Below are 11540 nucleotides of genomic sequence, written 5' to 3' on the forward strand. Positions count from 1 at the left end.
ACATCTGGAGGAGGGTTGGGCTTTGGCACAAAGCAGTGGCCACGGTGGGGAGGGTCGCACTCAGCCCCGAGTTGACTCAGGAAGCAGTGATCCTGTGCGGAAACCACACGAGCTTGGGAGGCTGCAGACTGAGAATTCCTGTTTTCATGGAACACAGGATATCACTGCAGCCAGTCTCAGCATTGTCAGGGGGTGAACAGAGTCCAGCACAGGTCAGGAAAAGGTTTGACTACAGCTGAGAAGCCCTTACTGTGTTAGTCACAGACCCATGCAGCTTGGAGGATGCGCCAGCAGAGCACTGGTTCATACTTTGGCGTGGTCTGCAGGAGCTTCTGCTGCTGAGTCCACCTCAAGTGGCCAGTGGTTCCCACGGTCCCTCAGAAAGTTTATCTTACCCAGTTCTTCTCTGTCGGTGAATTGTTCCCAAGAAGAAAAGTGTTTGAAACAACACTTGTGAGTGCCTTAAAGGTAGAGAAATGACTGTCAAAGCCAGGTGACAGGGAGGTCAGTATTCAGCAGCAGTGAGAACAGGCTGGTCGTGAGCAGAGCCCGGTCCGTGGGAGACAGAGTGGATAGAAGGCAGGTTAGCAGCACCCTGCATGATGTCCAGTTCCAGTACAGACAGCACCCCAACCTTCCTAACAAAGTCTCTGTGTAAGTAAAGAATCTGTTCTCGGTTAGCAATCTGCTCCAAGGAGATCTGAAACCTACCCAAGTCAAAGAAACTTACCCAAGCAAGGTAATTCATGTTTTCCTGAGTCCTCTAGACGTTCAATTCAGGAAAAGACAGGGAGGCAACTATGAGAAATCTGCCCTTTTAAATTCAGCATCTGCGACTGCAAGTGCAGAAGGAAATCTATTCAGTAAGGCATAGGGTGTTCCCTGGTTAAGAATAAAATAGTCTAGTGGTGAAGACTCAAGATATTCTGTGCATAAAATACTCCAGGCAAGGTTAATGGGCAGGTGTAGACTCATTTACCAGTGGACAATGACTCATATCTACAGGATCGAAGATTTGATCCAAATGAGAACAGATGCAGTTCTTAGGTATGAAAGCCTCAAGAAATTATCTTTTTGCAAAAGAAATAGTAAACAGTCCTCATATATGTTAATGTTTCAAATGTATTTGTATCATAATGTGTAACATAATGTGTAACAATATCTACAGTAAATCTTTTGGTATTCGTGATGGGTTTTTCTGAGTTTGGGGCTTCTCTGATAGCTCAGTTGTTAAAGAATCCGCCTGCAATGCAGGAGACCTGGGTTTGATCCCTGGGTTGGGAAGAGCCCCTGGAGCAGGGAAAGGCTACCCATTCCAGGATTCTGGCCTGGAGAATTCCATCAACTGTATAGTCCATGGGGTCGCAGAGTCAGACATGACTGAGCGACTTGCATTTTCTGAGTCTGGAGCACTGTGCTTGGGTAGGGTTTTTCTTAGGTTAGGTCCCAAAGAGCTGGGGTGAGGCAGAGGTGTAGGGGTTTGTGTATTTAATTCTTCTACTTCTTTCCAAAAAGAATTTGCAGCTAGTAGAAGAAGGATTACGGTTATATAAAAATCTGAAACAGTTTTGGAAGAATGTATGCTGGCCCTGGACATATGATTTCTGACAGCCTAGAGTGAAGGAAAACAACCTGATTGAGCTCAGAGCATCCTTAAAGCCAAGGCAATGAGGGAAACAGCTTCCAACCAGGAAGCACACTGGTCCGTTTGGCAAGAATGGGTCTCTGCTGAGGCCTGGAAAAAGTTACTCCTGTGACCTGGTCCTGCTGGGACCATCTGCTAGCACAGAAAAAACTACAGGAAATGCAGAAATATTTCAGAAATGACTATTTATATCCATCCTTAATAAGAACTAAAGGCTTTGTTTTGGAAGCTTTGGTTCTTCAAAGGTAAGAAGTTCTTTGGGGAGGAGGCCCTGAGAGACAATCCAAATATGTAGCTTTCTTGGGACCAGACTTCACTTAGTATCAGCCTTTAGGGAGTCAAATGGTCTGGAGGAAGACTAGGGGCATTGCTTAGGCCCCTTTCCTGAGTGTTCTGTGTGTCAGCCACAGTTCTGACAGCAGCCACAGGACAGTGTCACAGTACCTTATCGGGGACTCTCTTCCTCACCGGAGGAGCCTGTGTGTGTGGCCAGCAAGAGCTCAAAGGATCCCCCGTCGGCTTGGGGCGGGCTGCACAGCCAAAGTTCTCTCAAATGCTGCTTTTTGGAGTTTGACTTAAAATCCTGGAGTTATTAACAAGGATGAAAATATTAGTGTTTGTAATGGGTTTTTCTCAGTTGCAACTGCCAATCTTGCTCTCAGTGACTGGGGCCCTTCCCTCTGGTTGGGCCTCCTCACAGCTGATCAAGCCTGCTACTGCAGTGCTAACTTTGGTTATGGAATAATTAATTTGAACTCTTTCTGTTGGCTAAAATTACCTAACAGATTAAACTGTTTTAATACAAAAATGCTTACTGTATAGAAACTTTAGCAAATATTGTAAGATGTAAAAAATTTTAAATTACCCATAGTTCCCCTTCTCAAAGATAGCCACTATTAATATTTCAGTACATTTCTGTCTTTATGTGTATTATTTATATGACCTACATGAGTTGGGACCACATGGTTGAGGCTATTATTATCTCAGTGGCGTCTTAAGGTCTTAACATAATGTTACTGGAGTAGCCTTATTAAGACCTAGAGTGAGTGTAACAAGTTTCTTCAGAATTCAGATCTCATAATTAATGAAGTCTAGTAAGGAAAGCTGTTGCATTGGGATGTTTGTGAAAAGCTGTCTGTTCTTGAGCATGCAGGATGCCTTCCTAAGGTCAGGCCTCTCTTGGGCAGTGATGGGGCTCCTAGAACAAGCTCAGGGGGGAGGCATAGCTGGCTGTGCCGTGTGACAGACAGGGGCCATTGCTGGACCAAAGCAGCAGATGCCAGTAGAGCCAGCTCCCACGAAGGGGTGCCTGCACAGGAGAGAACACGTACAGCAGCTGTGCTTTGCACGGAAACCCAAGTTCTCTTAGGGGGAGGTCGGGTTTGCAGATTAGGAAACAGAAGTCTAAGCTGCTGTCAGCTAATGAGTAGAGAACCAAGGTTTGTGCCCAAGACTGGCTTCAAGGATAGTCTTGTTTTACCCTAGGCTCCTGGTGGGGCTGGGGAGATCTGGGTTCTTGTTAAATACTACATATGACACCAGTGCGACTACAGCCCTGGGTGAGCATTCCCAGAATCTACAAGCCCAAGGGAGAGCAGTGGTAGCCAAGGCACGTCAAAATCCTGTTACCAAGAGGAGGATAAAGGAAGACATGAGAAGGTGTTCGTGTTTATAAATAAATAAATTAACAAGAAATTGAAATAGTACATTTGCATTTTAGTAAAATCTGAGATTGTACAGTGAATCTGTTTGCTTCTCACAGAAGGCCCAGCAGGCAGTCTTTTTTCCCTTAGGAACATCTAACATGCAAACCAATGAAGTCTGAAATAATAGAACCCTTTGTGTAAGCATATGGTTTTGCTTTTCTGTTTTAAATGATTCTCTCAGATCATTTCCTTTGCTGGAATGAGGGGAAAGGCTGTGCCTGCCAGAGCTGGGAGCTAGCACCTCTGAGGGGACGGCCCCCTCGCAGCCTGAGCTGGAAACACTGCCCCACCTCCACTCTGAGCTGCTTCTGAAACCTGAATGCCATCTCCTGTGGTGGAAGTAAAGGCTCACCAGGCTAAGTCAGTTGGGAGCTGGAGAGGGATAAAAATCCAAAGGGAAATCCTTGAGTTTTCTTACCAAAACTGTCCTTAGCTTGTGCCTATAATCTCTAAAAGGAAAAGGACACAAATGTTTCAAGGGCTGCTTGCAAAGAGGAGAACCAGGCTGGTTCCAGGTGGCTGCACTGGCTGGACTTGATCGCTAAAGTCAGCAGAGGGACTTCCAAAACCAAAATGAGCTGGTTCCTTAGCAGCTAGTGAGCTCCCTGTAATGATACGACATTTTAAGGCCTTTTGGGCCACCCTTGCCCCAAAGACACTCCCAGTTCTTAGTATATAGTAGTTGCCATCTAGTCATCAATACACTAAGGGAACAAAACTGGTGTTAGTACTACAATGTGGGGCTCAGAAACCAACAAGATAAATGTCCTTCATTCAGCACTTCACTCATCCCAAGAAATGTTTTGTTAAAACCAAGGTCATCTTGGCCATAAAGAAATTACGTTTTGAAAAAAGAAACTCGATGATTGATATTCTTCTGTTCCTTTGGGAAGCTTGTTCCTGGTTACTTAGTATTATCATGAATCACATGCAGGTGATAACCTAAGATTTCTTCTACAACCTGTAGGGGGCCGCTGGTGGGACTATCCAAGGACATTACCTTGAGTTACCATCGGTTATAAAATTATCATACAGCCTGGACGTTACTGGATCTTTCAAGGATCTGTTATATCCATATTCCTCAACCCCCAGAGACCAATTCAGTTCACAGTAGAATTGATCGAGGTTTTCAGATTTAAAAACTGAAGGGCGCCCTAAAGAGGCAATTAAAAAAAGATCTGAAGCTTTCCGCACACTTCCCAAGGAAGGAGAGGGTGGCGGGGCCCCAGCATTGAGCTGGGTGGTGCCTCTGTTCTGCTCACAGCACCCCTGTGGCTTGCAGAGGAGTGGTGCCCCCTGGCGAGAACAGAGGCCCCTCCCCTGACAGGGCCATCCAGTCCTGAGACCTCACGGCAGTCCCCGGTGGTGGGTTCTGATCCCCTGTGGCTCGCTCTTCGGTGGGCAGTCACACGTTGAGGATCCGGGGAGCCGAGGCCTGAAAGATGGCTGAGGGGTTAGGGGCAAACTTTTTCCTCACCTCAGGGGCCTGAAAAATGAAATTTGGCCACAGATCAGTGGAGCTCTTCCTCAACTTTCCCCCTCCCAGCAGCTGCAGACTGCTAACCTGAAGGGTCGGGGTGGGGGGTGTCCACAAGACCTTACCTTCTGCTTTCCGAAGCCTTTGGGTTGAGTCAGAAACTGAACATCCCTACACCTCCCTTCCAGCCCCTCCTCTTTCTTACATGGACTCAGGGACTTGGAAGCTTGTCACTAACAAGGGTAAGGCTGGGATTTAGGAGGGAGGCATCACCCTGCTTGCAGAGAAGCCAGTGCTAGGGGAACACACGTGGCTAACGACAGCAGCACCTTGGCTTTCAGTTTGTGAGTGATGGTTACGCGGGTTCAGAAACCACTGCCCCTGCCATAGTGCCATCCTACACCATCCACATCTGACACCTAGTCCCTAACCTGGAAAGAAAAGCCGCTGTTCTCACACCCCCCCACGGCCAGGCACCAGCTTCCCACTGACCTGGAAACTGGCCCTGGGGCTGCCATCCCATCCAGAGCTGTGGGTTGTGATGACTTTGGTGGGCTTCACTTTTGTGGATCTTGATGGCTTCACTCCAGTCCAAGCCTGGAATTCCTGTCTGGAACAGAACACATCACAACCTTGCACAGGACCGGCTGTCCCTCAGGGGCCTTGGCTCTTGCCCTCTGCTTCTGGAACGTTCCTGGCCAGTGTCCAGGGCTGAGCTGCTGCTCTGGCTGCAGATGTTACTTTCTCACAGAGGCAAAGCTAGCAGAGGAAGTAGACCCCAAACAGCTCCACTAGAAATTTTCTCCCGTTGCCAGGGAGCAACAGGCACACACTGCACTGGGAGTGAGCAGAGAACTCGGGCAACAACAGTATCCTATTTGTCCTAAACCGTGAGCTCCTGGTGTGTGCTGGGCTCCCCGTACTGTCTCTGGGCCATGTCAAGGGGCTGTAGAAGCCCAGAACCAGCGGAAGTCGCTCGCCTCCAGCCCGTGTCACTGGTGGCCCTTAGGTCCAGGGAGGGGCCGGCCTGGACAGCGCACAGCAAGGCATGGTCATACTTCGTTACAACTGAGGAGGAAAGTGAGGCCCAGCAGTCTGTTTAGTTCTCTATAACCTGTGTTATTAACTCCTGTAAAAGAGTAAATCATAGTGACCATCTCAAGAAACTAAAGACCGCCTGGCTTTTGCATGGCGCTGTGCACATGGGCACTCTTGCACGGGAGCAGGGAAGGATGGTGGTCTGCATGGGGGTAGGGACTGCTGGCTGCTTGGAGGGAAGTGACAAGGCTGGCACAGCCTAGCTCCATGTGCTCAGAGTTACATCCTTTTGACAAAAACTAACTCCTCTTTAAAAAAAAAAAAAGACCTATTTCAATTCTGTCAACTCCCCTACTAAATTAGCAGGGACCCCCTGGGCCCACAGGAGCCCCTGGCCAAGGGGAAAAGTGTCCAGCTGACCAGGGGCAGCACCCACATGTGGGCTGGGTCCGTGCCTATCCCGTCCACAGCCCTGGCCAGGTTCCAGGCCCTGAGGTCAACAAAGCAGCCTTTTATCCTTAGCTGCAGCACAGCTGGGCACCACTGGGCAGGCCACGTGTGCATGGCACAGCTGTGTGTCCATGGTCAGCACTTGGGTACCAGGAAGTGGATTGGACCAAGGCTCTATCAGATAATTTTTGCTTCCAAAGCTGCAAGGTTTCAAAGACCAGCTGGCTGCACCATCTGCTGCTCTGCGTCTCCCGGGGAAGCAGGTCCTCCCCTGGGCGTGCCCTTCTGTTCCCGCACTGAGCTGAGCCTTGGGTCAGGCAGCCCAAGCCAGCTGTCCCGGGGTGGCTGCAGGGGTCCCAGAGCAGGAAGTGACCTGGCCCAGGGGCTAGATCAGTCCCCATGACTGTGGGGCAGGAGATAATAAAAATATAGGACTAAGTTGAGTCCACTGTGCCTCCCTCACCAAGCAATTTCCACCATCATCCACCTCACATGAGCCTCAGCTGGACTCGATGCCCACAGTCCCTCCTACTGAGGAGAAGGGAGCTACCAGGGCATTGCAGAGAGCCCAGTCTGAGGATACTGAGGCCTGGTTCTCAGCCCAACATGACTTCAAACAAATCCCTTAACCTCCCTAACCCTTCAAGTTGGGCACTTTAAAAAGTGCCAAGTCTGGCACTTTGACGGTGAGCCCTTTAACTGACTGAGGAAAGAAAGAGATGACAGGAAGAACTGCCAGAAGTGGGTGGAACTAGAACCTGGGCCAGAAGTGCGAACGTGTGCACGTGCACACACACACACACACACACATACATACATACATACACACACTTCTGGAGGAAGGCAAGCGAGTGAGGCAGGTCAGTTCTCATCTGGAGGCCAGGGGCCAGGTGAGGTGAGACCTGCTGGGGTGGAGAGGAGCAGCCACGAGTACCCTTGATATTTCTGGGCTCTCATGATCTGTTCATTATCTTTGCTTTGTGAATTTATTTAAATAGTTGTCTTAGGTAACATGCATCTTGCAAGAAGGCAGGTGGGATGGAGTTGCTCATACCAGTAGTAGAGCTGGGAGGTAGAGGGTCTCAGAAGTCAGCTTGCAGGGTGACAGGAGAGCCGGGTTCAGCATCAGTCCTGTGTCTCTGGCAGTGACCCAGGCAAGTCAAGCTCTTACTATTTCTGCTTTACCAATGAGGAAAGGGTCAGAGGGACCAGGTGACCCACCAAGTTTATACACCAGGAAGGAGAGCTCTAGTGGGTCCCAACTTTTGCCCAACCACTGCCAGACATAGGTCAAGCAGCTACCTGATTGAGAGGAGGCAGCATCTTAGGGGATGGCAGCCTGTTTGGGGGCACAAATTTGATCTAGGGCAAGAAACACTGGAACTCCACTCTGTTCTATGTGACCTCTTGCCAGACACTCACGTGCCTCATCTACAGAATGGGGATAGCAAGAACTGAACTGATTTCAGGGGGTTATTATAAAGTCTTGGGCTTCCCTCGTAGCTCAATTGGTAAAGAGTTTGCCTGCAATGCAAGAGACCTGGGTTCAATTCCTGGGTTGGGAAGATCCCCTGGAGAAGGAAATGGCAACCCACTCCAGTATTCTTGCCTGGAGAATCCCATGAAGAGAGAAGCCTGGCAGGCTACAGTCCACAGGGTCACAAGAGTCAGACATGACTGAGCCACTAAGCACACACACTGTAAAGTCTTGGGGGAGATAATCAATGGGACGTCCTAAGCCTGGGGTCTGGTACGTGCTAAGCAGTACCTTTAGTATCACAGGAACTGGAAGGACCCAGCAGGACATTCAAACCTGCCATCTATTTAACAAGTGAGGGACTGCTTCTGAAAGTCCAGCCTTTGCTTAGACACTCCCAGTGAGCAGGAGCTCAGCACCATGCAAGCTTACTCATCTCAGTCAGTTCTAATCATTGGAAAGTGTGTCCTTCCCAGAGCTGAAGCTATCTCCCTGCAAGCTCCGCCCCGCTCTATACCTGGAACATCAGCCATGTGAAGGCATGGCACACCCAGGACCTCTGGCCTTCCAGGCCTGTCACCAATCAGCTCCCTCCAGCTGGTTCAGATCAGGGCCCGGTCATGCAGCAGTCAGCACCTTCCACTGCCTGGCTAGGGCGCCAGCGCTGCAGCTCAGTGCTCTACCCCTCACATTTCTGCAGCTCGGCTTGAGCACAAGACCCACCCTGCAACAGCCACTGCCCATTGAGTTCCTTAAAACCTGCATGCCCATGAAGGAATGGGATGTTCTTGTGTCTCGATCATGTGTTCAGGTGTACACAAAAGTCACCCATCTGACTGATTTCACTGGATGGAAATTATACCTCAAAACAGTTGATTTTAAAAGTAATAAAGTTGAAGGGGAAAGTTCATACCTTTTGGCCCTTAATTCGACAGGTATGAATTCATATTGAAGAAATTAGGGTATAAGCAAAGATTTAACTATAAGAATGATGATCTTGTAAGTTATTTTTTCCTCTAAATTTTTTTTTGTTGTTAAAGGTAATACATGTACATTTTTTCTTTTAAGCAGTGATTCAGGGAATTCCCTAGTGGTCCAGTAGTTAGAGGACTCCTCACCTCCACTGCAGGGGGCATGAGTTTGATCCCTGGTCAGGGAACTAAGATCCTGCAAGCTACATGGCATGGCCAAAAGAAAGCCCGCAAAACAAAGCAGTGGTTCAAAACAGCAGAGTGAAGAGCCCCTCAGTCTCCCTCTACTCCTGGCAGCGTCTACAATTCCTTTTCCTTCCTTTCCCTAAAGGTTACAATTTTCTCATGTATCCATGCGGAGACATTTTACGCTTATTTCAGGAGATATGTATACATCAATAACCCTTTAACAACACAGATAGTAGCAGACATACTGTTGTGCATCTTTTTTGACATCTTGTTTTAGTCTCTCCTATGGCAGAGCTATAATTAACCAGTCCCCTACGTCAGTAGGACAGTGACACTGTTTCCAGCTTCTGTACATTGTTGACATGTACCTTATTACTCCTTAACTCCTGCCCCATGTTCGAGGTTATATGTAGGGAAATTTTCTCTAAGTGCAGTAACTAGATCAAAGAACAGTGTTTTTAATAGCCCCAAATTAGCAACACCCTAAATATTTAATGACATGAGAACACATTATTATTTGGAGGTACATATCAATATATGGGTAATGTATTGATATACCCATAAGAGAAAACACTACACATCCATTAAAACTCATGTTATAGAAGAGCCTCTAGTAACAGGGACCAACAGCCACATACATGAAATAAAAAATGTAGTTACAAATCCAGCCATGTAAGAATTACAAATGGATATGAACGCAAATGCATGTTAAGGATTAGAAAGAACTACCAGTCTAGGGTAGGATTAGGGATACTAACTTTTTGTTGTAATTTCTGTAATTTCCAGTTTTTCTACAGTGACTATGTCTCACTGTTGTAGTAAGAAGAAAGCCCTCACTTATCCAGGAGAGGAGCACAGGCCTGTCAGTGAGAGCCAAGTCAGCTGCCCTCAGTGGGATATTGAGGGGACCACCCAGAAGCCCTGCATCTGGTCCTCACCACCAATGCCCCCCGGCGGGCACTGGCAGCTGGCCTGCGAGCACTACTTCCATGGCTGGGCCCTTCTGGCGGAAACTAAGATTTTAACTCCTACGAAGGCAGGCCTTTCTGACAGGGCTGCCCCAGAGAGTGAGGTAGTGAGCTCACCGTCAGGGAGGTGCTTGCTCTCTGACTCCAAGTCTGGTCAAGGAGCATCAACGGAGAATCAAAGGGGTGACCTCACAGGCTGCCTGAAGCTCTCGAAGTCGGGTGGGATGGGAGATCCGGGCCCCTCCTCGCTCCTGCCCACCTGGTCCTCCTGGCTCCGCGACTCAGTCTCCTGGGACCACGGGGTCTGGGTACGATGCGCTCCCCTGCCCCCAGCCTCGTACCTGTATGATGTGGTCGCCACTGCTGCCGCATCCGCGTCGCCGATGGGGAGCACGTAGACCCCCCGAACGGGGGTTGCGGGGGGCTTGGCCCTGCGGCTGCTTGCTCCCAGTCTGCGTCCCTGCGTGGCATCTCTGGACCCCGAGGGCGCCGTCCACACGCCGAAGTCCCGCTGGTACTGAGTGAGCGGCACGTCCCGGCCGGGGTCCCGGGAGCCTGCGGGAGACGGGCCTCTGCGCGAGGGAACACCGCCCGGGATTGGCTCCTCGCTCTCGAGGTCCGAGTAGCTGTGCAGGGTCAGCGGCACGGCCACGTCGGAGCGGTCCAGCTGGTTCCAGCGCCGCGCCAGGCAGCAGAGGCGGCTGATGCAGGGCCACGCCATGCCGGCCCGGCGTCTGCCGCTCGGCTCCCCGCGCTCCCGGGCCGCGCCGCCCCCGCCTGCGGCCCCGCCCCCACGGCCCTCCCCGCGCCGCCGGAGCTCCGCCCCCTGGCCTGGGACCGCCACCCAGGGAGCGAGGGCTGGGCCACAGCTCCGCGGTGCGCACGGCTCTAGAGGGGTGCAGAAGCGGGGCTGGGGTTAAACTGAAACCGGCTGGAGGCACTTACAAGTATCCAACTTGAAGAATGTTCCTTAATTTAATCCAAAGTTCCCCAAGTGCTATCGTACAAACTGAACCTGGCTTCGCAGAGGCCAGGGGCCGGATGGCAACCATTCCTAGCTGGTACTGAGTGAACAGTCCGCTGGGCCCCGCCCACAGGCCACTGGCTGCCAGATTTGTGCGAGGCTGCACAGGGGGCTTGCGGGCAAGCACGAGATGTAGCGATGAGTGGATCAGAGAGACGACTTGGGGCTGTACTTCCCGGAGAACACGCGTTTGAATCAGCCTTTATAATGCCAAATTTGTGACAACCAATTCAGCCTTCCACTGAGAACTGACATTAGCCCTCAACTGACATTTCCTGAGGTCTAAAATCCCTCATTTTAAAGCATGGCTCCAAAGGCTTGATTTAGCTTTATAAAGCTGCCACAAGTCTTTGGCTACTATGCTATAAAAGTTCCTCTCCCTCCTGTGCAGAGCTAAGGTAATCCTCCAAGCTAAAGGTCAGTCTGTTTCAGGCACAACAAGGTTATCAGACAATCCCTGGCCACACAAGCCTTCCTGAATTGACATAAGCCCTCAGTGTGCACTGTAGACCAATTACTAGTAACTATCGAAACATTAATTACCCAGTGCACCATCTCAAGCATATACCTGGACGGTATCCAGCCTGCACCTCAG

The 11540-nt window shown here is 49.9% G+C and overlaps 1 protein-coding gene across 1 annotated transcript; it reads right to left on the minus strand.

Annotated features, from left to right (window-relative positions):
- Positions 1 to 1843: 1843 nt before the first annotated feature.
- Positions 1844 to 10674, minus strand: MAP6D1 (MAP6 domain containing 1). The gene is made up of 3 exons (XM_040251850.1): positions 10263 to 10674; positions 5321 to 5438; positions 1844 to 4837 (listed from the first exon to the last, which is right to left on the minus strand). The coding sequence occupies exons 1-3, from the start codon at positions 10640 to 10642 to the stop codon at positions 4757 to 4759; spliced, it is 579 nt and encodes a 192-aa protein (XP_040107784.1). The 5' UTR covers positions 10643 to 10674; the 3' UTR covers positions 1844 to 4756.
- Between the last annotated feature and the right edge of the window lie 866 nt (positions 10675 to 11540).

This window comes from Oryx dammah, unplaced genomic scaffold, assembly GCF_014754425.2.
Source record: "Oryx dammah isolate SB20612 unplaced genomic scaffold, SCBI_Odam_1.1 HiC_scaffold_2, whole genome shotgun sequence".
Classification (NCBI taxonomy): domain Eukaryota; kingdom Metazoa; phylum Chordata; class Mammalia; order Artiodactyla; family Bovidae; genus Oryx; species Oryx dammah.